The 23,314-nt window shown below is 46.6% G+C and overlaps 2 protein-coding genes and 1 long non-coding RNA gene across 5 annotated transcripts in view; 1 reads left to right on the top strand and 2 right to left on the bottom strand.

Moving 5' to 3' along the window:
- plxna3 (plexin A3) overlaps positions 1-7,734 on the bottom strand; it is a 107,833-nt gene extending 100,099 nt beyond the window's left edge. Inside the window, 1 exon segment of the mRNA XM_077001280.1 lies at positions 7,572-7,734. The gene's annotated coding sequence lies outside the window, so the exon portion shown is untranslated.
- Positions 7,735-10,274: 2,540 nt separating this feature from the next.
- ptpn18 (protein tyrosine phosphatase non-receptor type 18) overlaps positions 10,275-23,314 on the bottom strand; it is a 101,128-nt gene continuing 88,088 nt past the window's right edge. For 2 of the 3 annotated variants that reach the window (XR_013130578.1, XR_013130579.1), the window contains 3 exons: positions 23,197-23,286; positions 13,332-13,584; positions 10,275-10,676 (listed from right to left, as the gene is read on the bottom strand). Coding sequence is in view for 1 of the 3 variants with exons in the window: in XM_077004077.1 (XP_076860192.1) it covers positions 21,209-21,282; positions 23,197-23,286 (164 nt within the window). In the remaining 2 variants the exon portion in view is untranslated. Of the gene's footprint in view, positions 10,677-13,331; positions 13,585-20,985; positions 21,283-23,196; positions 23,287-23,314 lie in introns of those variants that run through there. The other variant, XM_077004077.1, reaches the window with a different exon arrangement.
- LOC143513087 (uncharacterized) lies at positions 17,215-20,251 on the top strand. The gene is made up of 3 exons (XR_013130580.1): positions 17,215-18,101; positions 18,547-18,595; positions 19,650-20,251. It is a non-coding gene; the product is annotated as an uncharacterized LOC143513087 (long non-coding RNA).

Raw genomic sequence — 23,314 nt, forward strand, 5'->3', positions numbered from 1 at the left:
GGGTGGTGTGGGGTGGAAGGGTGGTGCGGGGGGAAGGGTGGTGCGGGGGGAAGGGTGGTGTGGGGGGGGGAGGGTGGTGCGGGGGGAAGGGTGGTGCGGGGGGGAAGGGTGGTGTGGGGTGGAAGGGTGGTGTGGGGTGGAAGGGTGGTGCGGGGGGGAAGGGTGGTGTGGGGTGGAAGGGTGGTGTGGGGTGGAAGGGTGGTGCGGGGGGAAGGGTGGTGCGGGGGGGGAAGGGTGGTGTGGGGTGGAAGGGTGGTGTGGGGTGGAAGGGTGGTGTGGGGGGGAAGGGTGGTGTGGGGGGGAAGGGTGGTGCGGGGTGGAAGGGTGGTGCGGGGGGGAAGGGTGGTGCGGGGTGGAAGGGTGGTGCGGGGGGGAAGGGTGGTGCGGGGTGGAAGGGTGGTGCGGGGGGGAAGGGTGGTGCGGGGGGAAGGGTGGTGCGGGGGGGAAGGGTGGTGCGGGGGGGAAGGGTGGTGTGGGGTGGAAGGGTGGTGTGGGGTGGAAGGGTGGTGCGGGGTGGAAGGGTGGTGTGGGGTGGTATTGATCGAGGGTTGATGCCAATCCCTGCTACTCCCTCTCTATTCACTCAAAGCACTGCTAATAAACCTTTATAGCCAAAGCTAATGCTAATCCACAGCACATTTGTTAATTAAGCAGCAGCACTCGACCGGACCCACCAACGGCTGCAAATACACAGAGAGAGGCAGACTGGGCCATAGAGACAGAGAGACTTATAAGAGAGATAAGAGAGAGACAGAGGCAGAGACAGGCATGTGTCGAAAACACTGCCGGTTCAACATTTCTACGCTACATTATGTTAACAGCCGAGCATGTTTAACATAAGTGTCCAGGGGATCAAACGCATTGCTCTTCCGCCCCAGTCGCCACACCACCCCCCTCACCATGGGACGCAGGGGCAGGGGCCAAAGTAGCCCCGCTGCCTCTCCGCCTCGCCCCTCCCTCGCTCTTTGTTTCCGTCTCTGCCCCTCCCATGCCCCTCTGTTGCTCCCTCTCTTCCTGCACTTCTCTCTGGAACTCTCCTTTGCTCAGTTCATCCTTTTTCTCCTCCGACGTCTATCTCTCTCTCTCTGTCTTTTTCTCTCTCTCGCTGCCTGTCTGCCTGAGCAGGATTGGGGGGGGTGCGTTAAGCTCACTCAGGAAGAATGAGGCTTTACTCAGAGCTCAGATTCAGCGGTTTGGGATTTCAGATGGGTTTTTCCCTCTACTTGCGGCTGGCACACCCTCTAAGGCAGCCTTAGATTTGGGCCGGGGAGACGCACGCTCAGCCTATTGCCAAGTAATTTTGGTTTAGTTTTAACTTTCCTTCTGCGAGATGATGTAAATCAAAAGCCTCGCAAATGGGCAGCCTTGGCAACAGCCCTGAATGCCAGTCCCATGAGATCCTATCAGAGCGCTCTGGCCACGGCACTGCCTGGACTCCTTTCATCCACCCAGGTGTTAGGAATAGCTCGAAAGAGAATGTCTGGATTATTCGGCTAATCTAGCTCAATTCAGCTACAGCCTATATGCTGACATGAGAGAGAAGGCTGAAAATTGTGCAGCCGTGCTAACGCCCTGCTGGCCTCCTCAGAGCTAATGAACCCTAATTAATCATAAACTGCCTTCCTATGCACTCACAATGCTGCAAGTCAGGGATGCAAATATTCTGGGGGAAATGATTTGCCGGCACTTTCGGGCCAGACCTGAAGCCCGAGCTGATTGCCCATTGTAATGGGCCGATGTATCGTAATACGTTTGCCTGACTGGTGGAAGACGGCGAGACGGGGGCGGCAATCACCGTGATCTGATTAGCGCGGCGGAGACGCACGCTCGTGCCCGCAGGGGCGAGGCCGGGCGGCACGGCAGCTGTCTAAGGGAACGCGTCGCTTGGCCGGGCCGTCTGCGACTGGGCCGTGTGCGACTGGGCCGTGTGCGGAGGAGAGCCAGCCTCCTTTTCACAGCCCAACAAGCCTCTATCAGTCCCATTCTGTTCCCTGCACATGCTTTCACAAAAGCCCCGCCCTCGCTGGGTAGGCAGGTCTTAATTAAGTCTAAAGAAACACCAAAAAAAGCTCCTAATTAGTCAAAGATTAAATAAATTAACTATATTCTCAATGTATGGGGGAGAAGAGAAAGCTCGTTTATGAAGTTAAATAAACCTGATGAAACTGCGGGTAACTGAGCTGTGAAAGCATGCCGTGTGTGTACACCAGCACAGTTCATTTGGGATGAGCAGCTTTTCTGCAAAAACCAAATATTTTTGCCCCTCCCCCTGCACTCCTGCACGCGGCTGGGGCTGGAAGGGGGGGTGGACTGATGGTGGCAGTGACACTTGTGACAGGCCCATGCCTGTGTGTGTGTGTGTGTGTGTGTGTGTGTGTGTGTGTGTGTGTGTGTGTGTGTGTGTGTGTGTGTGAGCCCCCTGGCCGGCTGTGCCGATCACAGCCTGCCGTCGCCCTCTGGCTCTGTTACTGTGGCGCAGTGCTGATGAATTAGCACTTGGGCGAGATCAATCAGGGGCTGTAGACATTAGCACAGTGTCGGCGAAAAGTCACTGTACACTCAGAACACTGCACACTCAGAGCACTGCACACTCAGAGCATTGCACACTCAGAACACTGCACACTCAGAACACTGCACACTTAGAGCACTGCACACTCAGAACACTGTACACTCAGAACACTGCACACTCACAGCACTGCACACTCACAGCACTGCACTCAGAACACTGCACACTCAGAGCACTGCATACTCAGAGCACTGCACACTCAGAACACTGCACACTCAGAACACTGCACACTCACAGCACTGCACACTCAGAACACTGCACACTCACAGCACTGCACACTCAGAACACTGCGCACTCACAGCACTGCACACTCAGAACACTGCACACTCAGAACACTGCGCACTCACAGCACTGCACACTCAGAACACTGCACACTCAGAACACTGCAGTGCATAAGGGGGATGAAACAAGAGTTCACATTGGGGGGAATGAATATTGTGTCCATAAATGTCTCCCTGCACAAATCACGCTTCTTTGGAAAATTCAGCCCAACTGTTATCAATAGAATAGAAATCTTCCACTGTATATATGTACTATATGTATATATGTACCATATACCATATGTACATATGTACCATATACTGTATGTATGTACCATATAGCATATGTATGTATGTATGTACCATATACCATATGTATTTATGTATGTACCATATACCATATGTATGTATGTACCATATGTATATATGTACCATATGATTGTAGGTACCACATACCATATGTATGTATATATGTACCATATACCATATGTGTGTTTATGAAACATTCTATAAGGAAAGTAAGAGGCAGAGAGAAGGAAATAAAATGGGAAGAGAGAAAGAGAGAGAGAGACAGAGAGAGAGACAGAGACAGAGATCACTAGTCCATCTAATCAAGGACTCCAAAACATTGGTCTCTTCACACCACTTTTGTAATGAGGGTCAACAGCACTTGATTAGAAAGAAGAAGGAGGAGGGGAAAAACGAAATTGCTCTCTTCACAGGATTAGGAGGCAGTTCTGTCTCTCTTTCACACACACACACACACACACACACACACACACACACACACACACACACACACACACACACACACACACACATAAGCACTAAGGCCAAACACTGGCTACAGCAGACAAATAAAGTATCAAAAGAGGAAAAGACGTAAGCATTCCATGTTTTGTAGCATCTGCTATATTTCCAGGAACCTACAGCATTTATTTTGTGCCCTGCTGTAGTTTAACGCAGGCCGCTGCCCATTGTGAGCTGCCTACACAACACGTAGCCTAAAGTGTACAGAACCATAAGAGCACGCAGTTACCTGAATGACACTTAGCAACGGGAGACAGACACTCTTCCCTCCCTCTCAACACGGAGGTAGCCGGCTGTGTTCTGCTGCTGCCCCGCCCACCGAGAATCTGCCCAAGTGCATTCTCGAGGGTGGCCAGGTGGCAAATGGCACAGCTGCGGGTTTGAACCCGAGTCCTGGTGCAGGTCAGCGCGGCGTTTGTTCAGACGTGTCCCTCCGCGACCTTCACTGCGAGCTCTGAGCGCTTGCCGAATCTGGCCCCCTGATTGGGGCAATGACCGTAAACCTGCGGCCCCTACGTCCTGTTCCCAGAGAAGCCCTGACTGCAGCCATGATGAAACCGTGATCACCGTGCCGTGCTCAGAGAAAGTCCGCACATTCAAGGCCACAAAGTGTGAAACCTGACCTGCTGTGGTTAAGTAGAGCATGTAAGGATTATGCAAGGTGTTTGTCCTCTCTATATCCCGGAGTCCAGATCCCCAAAACTGACGCTGCTGCACACACACTATGAGTGTTCACCCACAACTCTTCCAGCATGATGAAGTGGGAATGAAATCTGCTGCTCGGATGGAGTCTCCAACCCCTAATCCAGTTTGCCCGGCACAGAAGCGGCGTGAGCTGCCACGAAGCCGAACTTTCTTCCCATAATTCCATTCTGCGCAAACACTACAGACGGCAAAGCCAAATGAACAGCAAAATTGCTTCAGCTGACATACGAGAACGACGAGCCATTCTAAACGGCGTCTCTGGGCGAGACACAGTGATGACTGTGTTAGGCGAACCAGTGCCCCTTCCACCACCCCTTACCAGCCTATTTTGAATAAGTGAAAGCAAGTCTCGGCCACCGCATTGACACTAGGACTATGTTCTGCCATGTGCACAATGTGAAGCAGAGCGCTGGTGACTGGAGACACCGCAACCCTGCGCGCCGTGATGAACAGGGGTCAGCGTCGGGACTCGGGAAACGTTTGCTGTTTGTTTGCTTGTTTCCTCTTTTCTATGATGGTAGTGTTCATCTTGCAGGAGATGGGGAGGTGGGGGTGCTTTCTGTTCTCTCTCACCGCCTGTCAGTCCTGAAACCAGCATGAGGAAGCACGAGGGTGCAGGACTGGTTCTGTGCCACTGTTGTTCAGCACAACCCACAAGCCAAACCACGGCCTTCCTGCAGGTCGGCCTTCCCACCCGGATTCGGTTCAAACGTTTATTTAAAACTTACATTAAGTTCTTCTGATTGTTTTTTTTTTTCAGCCAGTACTTTAATGAGTGCAATCAAACAGGCAGGAAGAGCTGTGAGTGGAAGCACCTCTCAGACTTCTAGCCCTCTTCATGAAACCGTTTCTCTGCTTTTAACCATTCGATGAGACAAAAGTAGACACGGGACGTGATCTAGAGGGCCGCTTGTGTCTTCTTCGGCTATGCCACCGGCACATGTACGGCTGGGCCTAATAACAGGGTCCTGCTGTATGTTTAGGGACAAAGAGAAAAATCCATCTGTCGGCACCAAAGAAAAACAAAAGATCTCATTAAAGATATGGGGCAGGACTGATCCTTCTGTGGGGAGGTGGCGAAAACACGCCACGGTGGGGAGGAGAGAGGGAGAGAGGGAGAGGAAGAGGTTGGCCTGACTTAGAATTAAAGAGGGCATCTGAGCACAGACAGTAGCTATTGTTGAGTGATCATCACCTACAGTGACTCAACATGTCAACCATGACGTGGAGCTCCCTCACAGAAAGAGGGCACACGGTCGTTTGATCCCGCCCCAGAAAACTGACAAGAAAGATCCTGCCCCCCCCCCCTTCCAGACCTTGGAACAGGCTGCCTGGTAGTCAGAGAGGGCTGACACCATACTGACTGGCCTAAGTGATGGACAACCCAGTGACCTTTGAATGAACGTAGGCCTACAGGCAGGCTGTGGGGGTTACACTGACATTAGTATCTTAGAGAGTAGAGGAGTGTGTGTTCGCGTCCAAGCGAGAACAATCCGCCTGTGTATCCAGAACTTCTTTCAGGATGAGCCGTAATTGAACGTGTGATTCGGCCACTAGCGAAACTGATGTAATCATTAAATGATTTAATCACGCAATCATCAATCAATTTGCGGGTAAGTATTGCATTGTGTGAATTTTAATAGTAACCACGGCCTCAGGAAATACATGAAAGCCGTCAATAGATAAAGGCTGTGGTACTTTCCTTATGTGACTAAAGACGTGACACCATTGATTCACAAAAGGGGGTTAAACACGATTCACCGTGAGCCGAACAAGAAATCCCGACTGTAAACACCGAATAATTTAGCACTATAAAAGGCAATGTTGTACCCGGGAAAGTCGTCATCACATTTTACATCAAGAAGCAGCTTTCTATTTCTGCTTCTAGAGACTATGTTGTCGCCGTGCACTGACTGAATGAACTGGTGGTGGGGAGCACTGCTAGACGACTGGGTAACGTTCACTTTCGCCTGTGTGGTCCAAAAGTATTTTCACCCGCTAGCCAAGCCGTCCGGCGCGGTTCAGTGGCGACACTTTTGGCTATGTGGTCAAGACAACGGAGCGGTGGCCGTTTGTTTGGGCCGCGTGGAGTACCTCCCTTACCGTAACATCTACAAACACGCCCGCGTGGGCCTCACGTGAACGTCGGCCTCGGTATTACCGTTCACGCGCCACCGTTAAAAACACAGTCCCCGTAGTGACCGTTTGATGTGTTGATCACGGTTTGGGCAGTACATACCACCGTCTCTTCTATTAACAGCCTTTATATGAATAGATAACATATATATATATATATATTATATATATATATATATATATATATATATATATATATATATATATATATATATATATATATATATATATATATTAGAGAGAGACAGAGAGAGACCATTCAAACGAAAAGGAGTCAGCAGCTTAACACTGAAGGAGAAATAAATACTTTGCACCTATTGCCATGGACCCTGTTATTTATTTTGGGCATTTGTGCTCAAATACCAAAATAAGAGAACAATATTTTCGTCACGTGACCGCTTCTGTTACAGATGTGACTGCCGGACCACAAACCCAGAACCAGTGTGTCCAGCTCCACGAGCCCAGCTCCACAGACTAGTCCTGTCCGAGCCGTTTAGTGCGGCTGACACGGGCGCGATTTCAGCCGCTGCAGCTGATAAAAGGATAAAACGTTTCAAAATGTTGGTAAATTCAGAGACTGACCACAGCCCCGTACTAAGCTGAACTTTCTAGGAGAACTGAGCATGTACCTCCACAGAATGTGATATAATAGGCGAGTCGAATAACCATCTATTGTGTGTCTGTAAGGAAGGGTAAAACTGCGAGGTTTATCCGTCAGTGCTTTAGATTTACATCATATAAACCTCAAATATTCTCCATCCATTTGCTAGATTCGGGTTTTAACACTCCCTTTGTTCTGAAAAAAGAGGCGGCTAGCTGGTTATTGACCATATTTACATGGATCTCATTCCGACAGCGTTCACAAACCAGTCAACCATCCATCCTCGTTGGCGAACGCACGACTCATTCGTGCGATAATCTGTAAACGCGTCAATCTCCACAGCAAACCAAGACCATCCTGCTGCTGTTGATGCAAGTGAGACTAAAAACAGCCATGCGTTTGACTCTCAGTATCAGTAGCCTATTAAATCTATGCATACCGTATCTGTGTGTGTAGGACAGTCGCCCAGCGTTAGAATATCGCACACACCTACCTGTATTCAAAGTGCAACAGTTATATCCACAGTTTTGTTTAAATGCTTTTGGGTGGATTGAAAAACAGATTATATTATATCTTCCTTCTTTGCAAAAAAATAACACCCGGACGCAGGCAAGAAAAGGGTGCTCAGCGCCCCGACAACATAGCAATCTCATAACCTCAAGAAATCGTCTTGCTTTCTTCAGAAGCGTGGGGTCGGGAGTTACCCCTTTAAAATGGAGCCCATTGAGGACCAGGGGGTATCAAATTCCACTAGTGTAACTAAATACGAGGAATACAACCATTCACGACGATGTAATAAAGTAATACGCAGTTAAATATATCGGCTGTAATTACCTTCCAGAAATGTAGCTTTAATTCATAGGAGTGGTATTTCACAGATTTTATTAATTCCCAAGCCACCCTTTTGTGCAAATGGTACAGGACTGTCCTTCATCCAGTATTTTTCTACTGAGGCAGATGTTGGGTAGAGAAGACTGTCTGTGTAGACAGACGGAGATGTCTACGATAACAACAATTAAGGTTACATTGTTTATTAAAAAAAGACAAAAATGCTAAATAATTATATATTAGTACATGTTGTATTAACCCAACACATCAGGGGTCTATGGGTTAATGAGCCCTATTAAAGATTATTATTTTTCACCTGCATGGATGTTTGAAACTCAGTCACATGACCCATTACACATCCGCGAGCTTGAAATCAGTAATTTTCATCATCTTGGCGGTTATTTACAGTAGAAATCTAAAATGGCTCTCTCACTAAATTCAAACTGTGCGTCTAAATGTGGTCTTCAGTGCATTGAGAGCTTCATTGCTTACTGCACTAGATCTGCCCTGTGCCTTTTTTCCAGTAATGAAGTTTGATGTAATCTACCGGCAAATAGCAAAGCAATCCACTTATTCAAATCATGCGGCCCAGTAAATGGATGTTTAGGGGTAATGACACTCTGCAGTAAACAAATGTAAATTCAGCTGACATAAACAGGCAGAGAATCATGAAGAAGAGTCTCAGCCCTCAGCGGGCTCAATCAGAAGTGCTAATAGCCATGTGAACAGGCTCTGATACATGGCTCAAAGTCAGGCAATTCCTGTAAGATATAGTCCCCGGTGCATTGTGTCTCTCCACATGGTGATTAGGCCTGTGTTTCATTATGGTGTATAATACTAACTTGCATATCTAGTGACTGAAATCAACACAACACAGCTTTGCAGGTCCGGACTGAGGTAGGAGATCTGGGGAGGCGTTGGTCTCACTGACCTCCTCACTCATGATCTCCACTCCAGCACGCATTTGAGCTTGATACATCCTGGAGCTCCTGCTCCATTCCTCCCTCTCTCTCTCTCACTCCCATTCTCACTTTCTCTTTTCCTCTCTCTCTCTTTCTCTCTCTCTGTGTCTCTCACTCTCTCCTCTCTCTGTCTGTCACTCCCATTCTCACTTTCTCTTTTCCTCTTTCTCTCTCTCTGTCTCTCACTCTCTCCTCTCTCTGTCTCACTCATTCCCATTCTCACTTTCTCTTTCCCTCACACACTCACTCACTCTCTGATTCTCTCACTCCATCTTTCTGTCTTGCTCTGACTCATTTGCTCTCTCCCCTCTCTTTCTCTCTCTCTCTCTCTCTCTCTCTCTCTCTCTTCTCTCTCTCTCTCTCTCTCTCTCTCTCTCCCTCCCTCTCTCCCTCACACTCACTCTCTGTAATTGTGCACTTCTGTAATTGAAGCCACTTGAGGTGGGCAGCCCCGTGGTCCACAGCTCCATGGGCGCTCTGGCCTTTCTGGAGGGTTGGGTCTTGGGGGGGGGGGGGGGGGGGGGGGGGGGGGGGGGGGGGGGGGGGGGTTGGTGGAGGGCTGTTTCGTTCTGCTGCCTTGCGGCTTGCCAGAGAAGAGGGGAGGAAGGAGGGCAGGGAGATGAAGGAGTGCGAGGGAGAGAACCTCCAGGGCAGATGAAAAGAGGAGTGTGGTTTTCACTTTGAGAGCAGAGCCTTAATCAGAGTGAAGCAGTCATACTGCTGCCCAACATTCTAAAACACACACACACACACATGCACACACACCCACACACCCACATGCCACTTCAGCACATGTTCAGTGTACAGTATGTGTACTGGAAAGCTTCACAAAATTCCTAAAAACAGTCAAATGCTTTTTGGAACGTTTTCTGTGTGAGAAACTAGACTGGCCACAGATGACCTGAGAGCCAGTGGTAGCACTATTGCTTTCTGCAACATTAATGTATGAAGACATCTGCACTGTAGCCTCTAGATCAACTCGTTTGGCTCCAACACCTTATTTGCTTTAGTCTGTAATATTATCGAGGGAAATATAACAACCATTTAATCATATGTGATACCTGCTTCATTTCATTGTCACGCCATCTCCTGCATGTGTGGTGATTTCATGGACATCCCAAATCATTCGATTTGGCCAGTGAAGCATTCGTGTGGGTGTTTGTGTCATTTGCCCTGAAGGTCAGGACGAGAGAGACAGTGTGAGTATACTCATCAGCACAGGTACACACCCCATTCGAACTTTACTAACCTTGAAATGAGTGCCAAATGTTTACAGCATCTCTGCTAGCACGTGTGTATGTCAGCCTTAGAAACCAGAGGTCAAGTTCTCCATGTTTGACTGAAGTGTATTCTTTACTTCAAGGCATAAATAACTTATTCATACAAGCAAATAACAGATAGCAAAAATCAAACAAGCAAGCGTTCAAAACAAAAAAAATGAGTTACAGAATAAACAATTTGTTACTAACACTGTTGATTTAAATCCTGGGCGTGACTAGATGGGCATCTGTCTAAATGTGCAGGCTGTCTGTCCTATCCTTAGTCTGCAGTGGTTCTGTCTGGATAATTACAGTCAGTGCAGAACGCTGCCAGCTCTTTGGTCGTTTGTGCTCTGCGCTGCCACCTGGTGGTCGGTGGTGGGAGCTCATTACGTGTCACGCTCTTACGTTCTTCTCATTTGATTCCGACCCCTCACAAAGCTATAGTTTTCCATGGAGCTGGAAAAAGCAGGCTTTGGATTGTCATGGTAACAGATTTAGCTCTCATCCTTGGCAACAGCGTGTTCCGGTGGCTATTTCTCCTGTAGCCTTTGGAAAAAACAGAAAAAAAGCAAGATGTTTTTGTTGCCATGTGATACACAATGAACCCTGTATCTACTGCAAATATTTAGTGGTTAATTTAATTGTCATGAACAATGGGTTGGCATGATTTGTGTGTGTGTATGCATGAACATACATCTGTGCATGTGAATATGTATATGTATGCATATGTATGTTTGTGAGTGTGTGGGTGTGTTTTGCGTGTGTGCATGTGTATGCATGCATATATATGCTTGTGAGTTTGTTGTGTGTTTTGCGTGTGTGTGTGTGTGTGTGTGTGTGTGTGTGTGTGTGTGTGTGTGCATATGTATGTTTGTGACTGTGTGGGTGTGTTGTGTGTTGGATTACTGTGATTCTGACTATTTACAAGTGTACTCCCTCAAATGCATTTGAATTGAAAAGCATTTCCAGAATCACCTCATCACATTACAGCCCCTCTTTGCACAGACAGCCCTGTATAAATAGCAACTTTGCCACGTTGTTGTATTGCTAAATTACAGCTTTCTTGTCATCTACAGTCATTATCTCCTTCCAGCTTCCTCATCCAACCTGCCACATGCCCCTCAAACTATTATTCAGATCTTTAATGATCAGGTCCAGATCTGCCGTTTGCTTCTCCACCACCAAGTCTCTCTCGGACTCCCCGGGTTCTGCATGACTCCCGTGAGCAATCTGTCTCTCCCACTGCCTCCATCTTTGCCAAAGAGAAACGCTGACAGCGGGTTCCTTTCTGAGAGGTTAAGACAATGGACTCTCTCTCTCTGTATATGCTAACGGCTTTAATAACAGCTGCTAGGTTGTTACTATTGGGTCATTTGATTTAAACTCTCTTGTCTGTACCCACCCCTCACAACCTCTCATATAAAGAGCACACGTATTAGGAGAAGAGCTAAATACAGGTGACGACAGGTGTCTGATATCTTTCCTGATGTGGTATAGGGCCATTTCCTGTTAGAACAACAGAAGACCCCCCCCCACTATAACACTGTAGTGTAGTAAGTCCATTTCAAGCAGACACAGAGAAATCTAGCAGCCAAATCTAGCAGGAATACAGAATACAGTCTGTACTGAGACAAGGAGGGTTTCTGTGGGGACTCATAAAGTGTCCAAAATGCAACAATAATAATTTAGGGTACAAATGCACACAAGCACACACACACACACAAACACACACACACACACACACACACACTCTCTCTCTCTCTCTCTCTCTCTCTCTCTCTCTCTCTCTCTCACTCTCTCTCTCTCTCTTTCTCCTGCACACAGTTAAACATCACATTACTTTCCTCCCTCAAACACATAAATACACACACATGCACACACACACACACACACACACACACACACACACACACACACACACACACACACACACAGGTGCCCTGCCGTGAATGTGAAAATTGATGCCTGCTCTTCTCTAATTTTCGGAAGGTGCCATAAAAAGCCTCCAGCATGCATGGCAACGGCTCTCTCTGTGGCCCCCCAGCTCCTGCCTCAACTCCTGCCTCCACCCCTGCCTCAGCTCCTGCCTCCACCCCTGCCTCCACCCCTGCCTCAACTCCTGCCTCCACCCCTGCCGCCCTCCCAGCTCCTCACAGGCTTCAAGACAGCGCTCCCCTACACGGCACATCTGGCCACAATAACGCCACTGCAGATGTTTCTCAAATTATGCGCAGCTTCCCGAAGGTCCAGGCCACAGGCCTTCACCCCTCCCTGGTGCAGAGCTGCAGAGAGGACGTCACACTCGCCCTGTGTCTCAATATGACGGCAGGGTTCACTCAACCCTGAGCACGCAGCTCTGATTTGCCCAAATACCTATAAAACATTTTATTTGGCATCTACGGGGGTTGTGCTCGCTTGAAAATCATTTGTTTGCACTTTATTTAGTCTAAACAGAAACCACCCGGCCTAAGACGATTAGAATAAGGCCGCGGATGGCTGCCACGTAAGCGGATATGTCGGAGACGGTTAGAGGAGCCGGTCCAGCCGCTTCATTACGCTTTGGTTTACATTCGCACATTTGTTTCCGTTTGGCTTTTTCCCCCCGTGTGTAAAACTTCAAAGTGTCGCACAAAACAGTTGCCAAGCAACAGTTCTTTTTTTGTCTCGTGTACCCCGACGGCAGGTCCCGCTCCGTTGTCAGTGGGGCAGTCCTGCAGGACTCGGTTCCGGCGGCTCCTGTGTTGAACACGCCCGTGTCGCCCCAGCGCGATGTCCCCTGCGCCAAACCATCGACTGAACCGTTTTCATAAAGAAGGAAATATGGACAACGGCGCGGTTGTCTCTCCCATTTCTGCCATTACTGGAAGGGAGGAACTTCTGCTGGGCCGCCCACCAATTATTTAGCGAATGCCACCAGCTGCCAGGATTCATTCATTCAAAATCGTAGGCCTGTTGGGGCTGGTGCCAGGTTGCCGTAGGACTCACGAGCTGGAAGCAAGCGTGTGTAAAAAGTGCAAACAGTAAACACTTCCAAGCTTGCTGGTTTTGGTCATATTGATTTGCATTGTACTGCAATTATTTTTTAGAACCTGCCTAAGCAATTGCAGATTTCAGTTAGAAGCAAACAAATTAATTAAAAAACATTTTTTTTTTTGCTGAATTGGAACAACTGTTCCAATTAATAGACACATAGAAAATTACCTGTCACCTAGCAACAGTGTGCAACTCCGTATTCATCATGGTGAGTGTGAATAATCACGCAGCTGTGGCATGCAGGACCTTGCGGGATACAGAGTTGGAGGAGGAAACTGCTGAACCTCGGTGGCGGCAGGTCACGTGAGACACGGGTCCACGTGACGGCTTTTCAACCCTCCAGGACCCCCTGGGTAACTTGGTGTGTTTTGGTGCTTTTCAAAGATACGGGCCTTCCTCCATTCACTCTTCAAGTCACGGCCTGTTAGAAAAGTAATCAAAGCATGAAACCACCAGCCAAAGTAACTGAGATCTTATATCACACAAAGCTAATAAAAGCAACAGAGACTGATGCATCCTTGCATCCAAAGATCTATTCATCTATTTTTACGATTCTACAAATGCAGGCTTTCTGTTGTTTGATAAGAGTGTCAGAGGGCCACTCTGCAGTGCCGATGTTCCAGCTCGGGGCGAGGACACGGCCCAGGGCATGCTGGGGGAAAGGCCCGGCACACTCCGGCTGCATCCGGACCCACGGACGGAATGATGGCGCACGTGCTGCGCGCCTCCTGTGTGCTGTCTGCCAGCACGGCTCGACTCACGTGAGCACCTGCTCTCCCTCGGGGCAGATCGCTAAAAAAAACCCAACATGAACATTCGATACAAACATTAAGATGGTGTTGGTTCCCTAATTAAAATGTCCTGAGCATGACTCTGGGTCTTGTTCTGAGAACCACTGGGACTGAACAGGACACATTTGTGTGGGGTGTGGAGTGGAGTATGACGCCCGTGGCGTTGGGTGAATGACCACCACGCCGGTATGTTCTCAGAGGTAATGGGCATTCTGCAGGGTGACTGTGAGTGGCGATTTGTGCGTGGGGCGTGGTGAGGCACCGTGGAGAGGGAGAGGCAAGATTGTGTGAGGAAGTGTCATCGGCTGGTGTGTTCCGCCGTCAGCTCTGATGAGTACAGATGTCTATTTCAGGGAGAACTGCACAGCTGAGAGAAAGAGGGGGAGGTTTGGGGGGGAGCGAGGGATGGAATAAAAAGAAAGACAGAGAGATTGGGAAGGATGGATGGATAGAGTGAAGAGGTAAAACGAGTGAGAGCGAGGGAGTAGGGTTGAGGCTAAAACATGGAGAAAGCAAGAGAGAGGGAGAGAGAGAATGGCAGAGAGAAGGAGAGAGAGAGAGGCAGAGAGAAGGAGAGAGAGGCAGAGAGAGAGAGGCAAAGAGAAGGAGAGGACAGGATTTGCTGTCAGCAGACTGTGCCAGTTGCTGGTGTGTCTTTGCAGTGTCTGGATGGATATTGTGGCCTCCTGAGCAGACTATGACACAGCCGTGCACATGCTCCTCCTGAAACAGCATACGCCTTGAAACAGCACACGCCTTGAAAACAGCACACGTGTCAAAACAGCACACGCCTTGAAAACAGCACACACCTTCAAAACAGCACACGTGTCAAAACAGCACACGCCTTCAAAACAGCACACGTGTCAAAACAGCACACGCCTTCAAAACAGCACACGCCTTGAAACAGCACACGTGTCAAAACAGCACACGCCTTCAAAACAGCACACGTCTCAAGACAGCACATGCCTTGAAACAGCACATGCCTCAAAACGGCACGTGTCAAACAGCACACCCATCAAACACCATATGCATCAAACAGCACACGCCTGGAAACAGTACACGTGTCAAAACAGCACACTCCTTGAAACAGCATACACCTCAAACAGCACACGCCTTGAAACAACACACGTGTCAAAACAGCACACGCCTTGAAACAGCACACACGTCAAACAGCACACGCCTTGAAACAGCACACGTGTCAAAACAGCACACGCCTTGAAACAGCACATGCATCAAACAGCACACGTGTCAAAAGCACACGCCTCAAAACAGCATGTGTCAAACAGCACACGTCAAACAGAACAAGCCTCAAAACAGCACAAACATCAAACAGCACACGCCTCAAAACAGCACACACGTCAAACAGCACCCGCCTCAAAACAGAACACACGTCAAACAGAATACACGTGCCTACATGGAGCTTCTCAGGAAAACACACTTTGCTTCACATTTGTGCACAGCTGCAAAATGTAGCCATATTTTCCCTAGGACAAAGAGAGAGAGAGGTGGAGAGAAAGAGGCATAGAGAGGCAAAGGGTTGGGACATGCAGAGAACCTGATGCTGCAGTGTAAGTATGATTCTGTGGACGATGTGGGTTGTGCCATTGGAGTGCATTAGACTCGAAGAGGACTTGAATGAGTTTGGAGAGTTCGGCTTCAATTGCAGTTGCTGGCTTCACCCTCCTTCCACTGCCTCACGTGTACACACATACACACACACACACACATACACACACACACATGCACAGATGCCTGTGGTCTCTCTTCCACTTGCTTCGCCAGCACCCAGTAGCAGAGATGGTTCCAACCCTGCCTGAACCGCACGCCTCTGCCTCTCAAAACACCCGAGATGGTGAGAGAGAGAGGGATAGAAACGGAGGGAACAGACAGCAGGGGGACAGAGGGTTAGAAAAGATGAGACGGAGAGAGTAAGACAGAGGCTGAGAGGAGAGAGGGAGAGAGGAAGAGGAGAGATGGAGGGAGAGAGGGAGGGCGGAGGAGCAGTGCCCAGCGTGCAGCTCCGGCTCCCTTGGGGAGTATAATCTGTAGTTAACCACAGGTCCTCACTCCTATCCCAGAATCCTCTGCTAAAAGCATAACTCTGCCTTACTGAGTCCCCCCTTCAGTCTGCAGGAAGCTCTGCCCGTCCAAACACTACAGCACTAGTGCATTTCGACACAATTTAAAGCATACACACCATGTGTGTGCAAGATCCCTACGCGTTTATATTGACCTTTTTAAAAAATATATGCATAACTATATCTCTTGTGAAAAGGTCCATATGTGTACATTCAATTCTGTTTTCCATGAGGATTTTCAGGAGCGAGGATGAGTGTTTTGTTTCACCTGATAGCTGTAATTGCGTTTTGAAAGTTCTTATGGAGTGTCTCTTAATGAAGTTTTCTTATGTTCTCATTTCCTGGAGACCAGGGTGACAATGAGAGGTAATGAATGCTAAGAAACAGAGCGCAGCCTGAAGTGGACCAGGCTTTATTCCAGGGCCGGGGAGAGGAAACGTGAGTGACTCACACACAGGAGTGCGATGGCAGAAAAGCCTGACAAGGCAATTATGACAAAGATGAGGGTAATTAAACTGGGAGAGGAGAGGAGTCTGATCTGAATTCCCCCGTGTCATGCCAAAGGTTATTTTTAGTCCAAAATCTCATCAAAACACAGCAGCACTGTGTGTGTGTGTGTGTACTTGTGCTTGAGTGAAAGTTCATCTATGCCTGTGTGTGTGTGTGGGTGTGTGTGTGTGTGTCCATGAGGGATGTGTGTGTTTTCATGTGCTGTGTAATGAATGTGTTGTGTGTAGTATTAGAAGAAGCTGAACAGATTTCTGAATCCTGCCACTTCATTATCTGGATAATATTCCAGTTATTGAACTTTTGCTTTTCCATTTGTCAGAGCCAAACTACCGGGCCTTAAACCCTAGTGTTTTAATCAAAAGCAGCAGCCTAACCCTCAGTCTGTCCTGCAGCTAAATGTCACCCCCCACCCCCATCAACCATCTCTCTGTCTCCCTTTCTCTCAGTTTCTCTCTCATTTTCTCGCTGCTCTCAGATTTGACTCAGGAACCTCCAGAATGACTCTCTCATCTAAATCCAAAAACACTCATCAAAAAGCCCATGGCTCACGCAGTGCCGCTGACCTCCTCAACCCTACTGAACTTACATTACCTCAGCTCTCCCTTTCTGTCTCACGCACGCACGCACGCACGCACGCACACACACACACACACACACACACACACACACACACACACACACACACACACACACACACACACACACACAATCACTATCAAATGCAGGCAGATGCTAGTTCGTGCAAATGCGTCTGGACTAAGGTTAGTTTGACATTGACGCTACGCTTGTTAAAGACAAAAAAATGAATGTTCTCTGGCTACAGATATTCGCCTACTTGGTACAGGTACAGCGACTTGTATTTAAAAACACGTGTTTAAACACCTTAGTCCGTGTGTCTTATGCCACCACCAAAAATCAAGCAACAATCAAGAACGACAAATGACAAAACAGCAGCCATTTTGCTTCACTAACAAAGTTGTCGGACACTGTAATTCAGGCGGATAAATGGACTGGTCTCCATGGATACTGCGAGGGGCGGGAGCGGCGGTATGGGGTAACGCGGCCCTCACCCAAACAGATGGGGAGTAAGATGCCGGCGAACGGATCGATATCCGTGTGCTCGGCCGAACACTGGCTCCTCTTGTCTCCTGGACCGCGACCAGCCGCTTCGCCTCCACCGAACAACGGCGGAGCTTTGTCCACCTCAAACACTGCCCGGCCTGTCAGAGCGGACGGTTCGGACGAACGCGAGAAGGTCGCGATTCAGGGAGGTCGGGAGCGATGTGCGGAGTTTTATGGGGGGACAGTAAATGCTTTACAGACGTGTACTTTATCCGCGGATGGCTCTGACGAATAAGATGTCTCCTCGTAAAGAAAACCAAGCGGTTGCTGGCCGCCTAGCTCGCCTCGAGGAGTGTAAACGGGCCCGTACTGGTATCTGCCCTCACACTGTCAGTCTGACACATCCTACAGTAACGCCGCTGTGTATAAAAATACAATTTCCCCCAAAGTCCCGAATCTTTTGTGGTTAGTTGCTGATGTTCATACGACTCAGACAAGTGAGTCTCATGACAATAGGTTGCTTGTATGTGTGTGTGTGTCTGTGTGTGTGTGTCTGTGGGGGTTCTGTTGCTACGTGAGGAGGGTTGAAGGGTTGCTAAGAGATTGCTGTAGGCATAGGTTGAAAAGCCACGGCAGAAGGTCATTAGATTCTGGTTTCACATTAGCATGTGCTGAATGGGATTACCCAGCCAGAGGAGCCCAGAGGACACCAAACAGCTCTCTCTCTCTCTCTCTCACACACACACACACACACACCCTCCAGGCACCACTGCTATCAGAACAGTCATTAGTCGAACCCCTGCATACAACTTCTTATATCTCTTTCTGCTCCCCCCCCCCCCCACACACACATCTATTCCCCCCCCACGGTGTATCACTTTATTTTGGATGTTCCACTCTTTTAGTCTTTCTTCCCTTCAACCTCTCCTGTCTCTTGCACAGATCGGCGTGGCGGCGGGGGAAGCCTTTGAATCAACAATCCCTTCTGCAGGCAAGCATGCACACTGTCTGGCCTACTGTATCTGTTTGTAAAACACACCACAGCTCAAAAGGTTACATGATTATCCTTCTCACAGATGGGTGATGCTTCAGAAATGCTTCAACTTGGGGGCTTTCTTCTTAAAATCCCTTCATATATTTATTTACCTTATAACCTTATTTAATTATATTATGGTCTAATAATATAACTTATAAACCCATATTTTCCAGATTTTGCCTAATTTCAGGCACTTCTCAAATGTTCTAGGTTGTATCAATGTAAGCAGCCTTATTATGTTTGTTTATGTCCAAATAAATATTTGAAGAACTTTTGTTAAAAAAAGTTATGACATTTTTTACTCATTGTTTATGTGACTTTAAATGTCAGTTAATATAATCATAAAAGATCAACCTATTTTTGCTAAATGTTGAAAAGACCAAGTTCTTAGTCATACAGTGATCAAATGACATGTTCTACTTACTATGTTTTTTTACTTAAGTTTTTTAATTGACATTGTTTTCGAAAACTGCAATGGCTTAAAATCAAAGAATTGGACTCAGCTCTCAAGGTGTTAATCAGGTTTTGCTAACTGCTGTTTTCAGAAAAATGAACTAAAGATTTGAAAATGAACTAAAGAGTTGCCCCTGGACCCTGATCCTCGTGATCAATTACGCAAGAATTTCCTCGGTCCACTCACAGACCACGCTTATGACCGTCTTCCGTGAAAAGCTTTAATCAAACTGACGATTTCTGAAAAATGTTTTTTTTTTTCAAACACACAGCACAAGGTGATCCATAGTGACATTTGGCACGAAGATTTACTAAAATTTGAAAGACTTTTATTTCATGATGATGGACATAAATTCATGTTCATACATTCATATTCATGGTTTAAAGTTTATTACTAATCCAAAGTTTAGAGGTGCAGGCAAATGTATCTTCAGTGCCAAAATAAAAAGAATATTGTGTATAATATAGAGAAATTTTAATAGTTTATTATTATTATTATTAGCATAATTTTTAAAAACCTTTAGACTGAAATACCAATCAAGCTGTTTGTTTGTAGGAAGTGAGCAGAGATGGGGAACCAGACCATGGGCCAATGTCTTCATGAACAGAGACTGAACTTTCGGTTTTGTTAATGGCATTCTTGGTCACACCAAACAGACCATCAGCATTCCTGTGCCAAGATGTGATGATTTACGGACGAGGAACTTGAGGTCACAGTCATCAAACTGTTCAGATTCCTACAGATGACCTTGGATCAGGCCACCGGTGCCCTAATGAAGGTCACGGCGAGGCACGGTACCAGACGATCTCACTCTCTCCCCCTTCTGAGATGCAGGATCAATACGGGCTTGAACCCACTCTCAACTCTAGGTTGAGAGAGATTCAACTCTAGGAATAAAGAGGAAAAGGGGAACTTTGCCCAGGCACTGATCTCCCGTATGAAAAACCCATCATGCTGAAACACTTGCTGAAGTTTCATTTCCCGTAATGTCAGGGCTTTACTTCGCCAAATAACCGCACCGTCATTTTCCGAGGCTGGCCGAACCAACGTGCGTTCATTTGTACTGGACAAATCACAAATCCAGCTCATCACGCAGCATGGAACAACTATATTGCCAGACCATTTGTGCTGGTAAATGTTTATCATTGTATATTGGCTGGGATGACAGCAAAATGATTAGGTCCAATTGCCTTAGAATTTCATGCTTACTGCATTACATACACATCTGAACCTCTGCATACAGGCTTCAAGGCAGTATATTAAACAATATTTCAAATATTGTGTGTTAAATAAGGTCTCAGATTACTGTGTGACCAAAACTCATTTGTCTCAAGTGCTTCAGAATTTGAGAGCTTGAGATGATCTACTATCAGCTCTCTCTGGCTTGGTTATTCATTAATTAAAATTTTTTATTGGGAAACTGATCTGAGATCAGGATTATAACCACAGAACCTGATCCGCTGTCTGCGGTGGAGCGCTACGCATTTGTAGTGACTTGGACTGGAACTCGTATTTTCAGGGATTTGCATGACTGAAACATAATAGCAGCAGAGTCACAGGGTCAATCTTTACAGCTGGGAACATTCCAGAAGCAATTTCTCCCTTGATTCTTCCATGTCAAACCAAAGCTTTGTACTCAATTACAAACCAGTTTAACAATTACATAAACAAATGCAATACATTTTGAAACATAAATAAGGATTAAAAAATTACTTTCTCTTGAAATAACTATACTACTGTGCTCATTATGCAGGTGACCTAATTTGCTTGCCTTTCTGCTCTGACGGTCCAGGCAACTATACCTCAACAGTGCCCTCTACTGGTAAATGTTGTTGATCACAACAACAGCACATTATAAAAATAATGACAAAATCAAATAAACAAAAATGCACAATAGCTAAAAATGTTTATAGTAAATCAAACAGTTGCAATAAGTTAGGAATGTACATTGCATTGCCATAAACTCTCCCATAGAACACACACACACACACACACACACACACACACACACACACACACACACACACACACACACACACACACACACAATATAATGTCAGACTGTAAATATCTGTGTAATACACTTAATGTGTATTATAAAGGGTGACTCTGGTTTATCTTTCGGGATGGTTCCACTCTGCAGGGGGGTCTCTGGGTCCTTTTGGCTTCTTGATTCGACATTTAAAACCTAAAGGTCCAGAAAGCAAACAGACAAAAGCAATTATATAGCTGATAAATCATAGGGCACACCCGTAAAGGCAAATACACCAGTTCTGTTGAGCCTCTCAAATCACTCTTGAGGAAGCATTCTGCAATAGCCTCATTTTCTGCAATGTAGAAACATATTAACAATTTCGAGGACCAATTTCTAAGGTTGTTCTGTTAGATAACAACAAAAGGAAAGAAAAACAAACTAAAACTTCCTTTGGAATACTGTATTATACCTGTGATTCAGGGGAGCTGATGTAGGCCAGTGGTTCTCAAACATTCTGGAGGAAGTACTTCCTCTCATCACGACAAAGCACTTAAGCTCCGCCCATAAGCCACTGGCTCCCAGAGGCCATGTGACACCTCCTGGGTATTTTGGTTGGAATATTTGAGTTTGAATGCTTTGGCTTTCCATATCCAGGAGTAAATACATGAGCACTACAAACCAGACGAGCACTGTTTGAAACTGTTCTCTTGAAAAACTCCAAGATCCAAGATGTCTGTCTTTCCTATATGCATGTTTTGCCATGGCGCCAAGACTGACAAACTTCACGGCACAAATGTAGTGTTCATTAGTACAAGGCTAAGTCAGATGATGCATGCTAATTCATAGTTTAACAAATGAATAACATTACAATAATGTCAGAGTAGAATACAGGGATAACACGGTCAAGTGGTTAAGTTTACCAAGTCCAGTATCACCTGGTAAACTACCAGAAGGTCCTTCACATACCAGTTTTTTTCCCGCAAGTCTCAACTGGAGCAATGCAATTACATATAAACAAATATGGAGAAAGGGGCGAATGAAACACGACATATTAGCACGAAGTGAACACAGACATACACAATAAACATCAATGTATATGCAATGAATGTATATATACAGTATATATACACACTACATTTCAGTGATGGACAAAAATACATGAATGTGTTGGACTTATCAGTTTCATTTTCCAAATCAAACTGTGATTCATTTTAGAATATTTGATGTGGCCCACTGTGGCCCACTGCTGAGCTGTTTACCAGTTCACCTCTGGCTTCTAATATCACGATAAATTGCTTTAGACAAAGTGAAAGAAGTGAAAGAAGACAAAGTGAAAGAAGGCTCTGATGAGAAAGCTGTGTAGTAGTATGAAATCTTGCTGAAAACAATAAATACCTGAATAAATAATGAAATATGGCTTAATTGCTATTATGATAAAACAGTGATATATTGGATATAGTTGTATGGTTTTCAACAAAAGATAAAGGAAGGGACTAGGGATCTGGGATCAGGACCCACACGATTGTAAAGCTGCTTTGTGACAACGTGTGTTGTGAAAAGCGCTATATAAATAAATTTGATGATGACGATGACAGAAGAACTGGAATGGGAAATACTTTGAATAGAAACAAGAAATACACACACACACACACACACACAAACACACACACGGTACTAGTTCTTGAAGCAGTGCTCTGCTGTTAGTAGTTTATGAAACACTGGCCAAGTCTAGCACTGATGACCCATTATATATAACATTAAATACATATAATATTTGTAGAGGTAGTAAAACTTCAACATAATAGACAAGACTTCAATGTGTGTAATCACCCACTCAAGGAGGTAAACAAATGTATGTTTGTCCTACGAGCTGCTCACTGACATGGTGAAGTGGGAGGGGTCACTGAAATGGTGAAGTGGCAGGGGTCACTGAAATGGTGAAGTGGCAGGGGTCAATTACCTGGTGAAGTGGGAGGGGTCAATTACCTGGTGAAGTGGGAGGGGTCAATTACCTGATGAATTGGGAGGGGTCAATGACCTGGTGAATTGGGAGGGGACAATGACCTGGTGAAGTGGGAGGGGTCATTGACCTGGTGAAGCTGATGGGGATGCATGAGGTTTACTCACCCAAACCGCCACTACTGCCCACGCTGCTGCTGGGGAGGACAGGGTTGGACACGTACTCATAGTCATCATCTGTGGAGCTGCTGTTATCAGCTATGGAAGAATCAGTAAAGAGAACAAG

Source organism: Brachyhypopomus gauderio, chromosome 4 (genome assembly GCF_052324685.1).
Source record: "Brachyhypopomus gauderio isolate BG-103 chromosome 4, BGAUD_0.2, whole genome shotgun sequence".
NCBI lineage: Eukaryota > Metazoa > Chordata > Actinopteri > Gymnotiformes > Hypopomidae > Brachyhypopomus > Brachyhypopomus gauderio.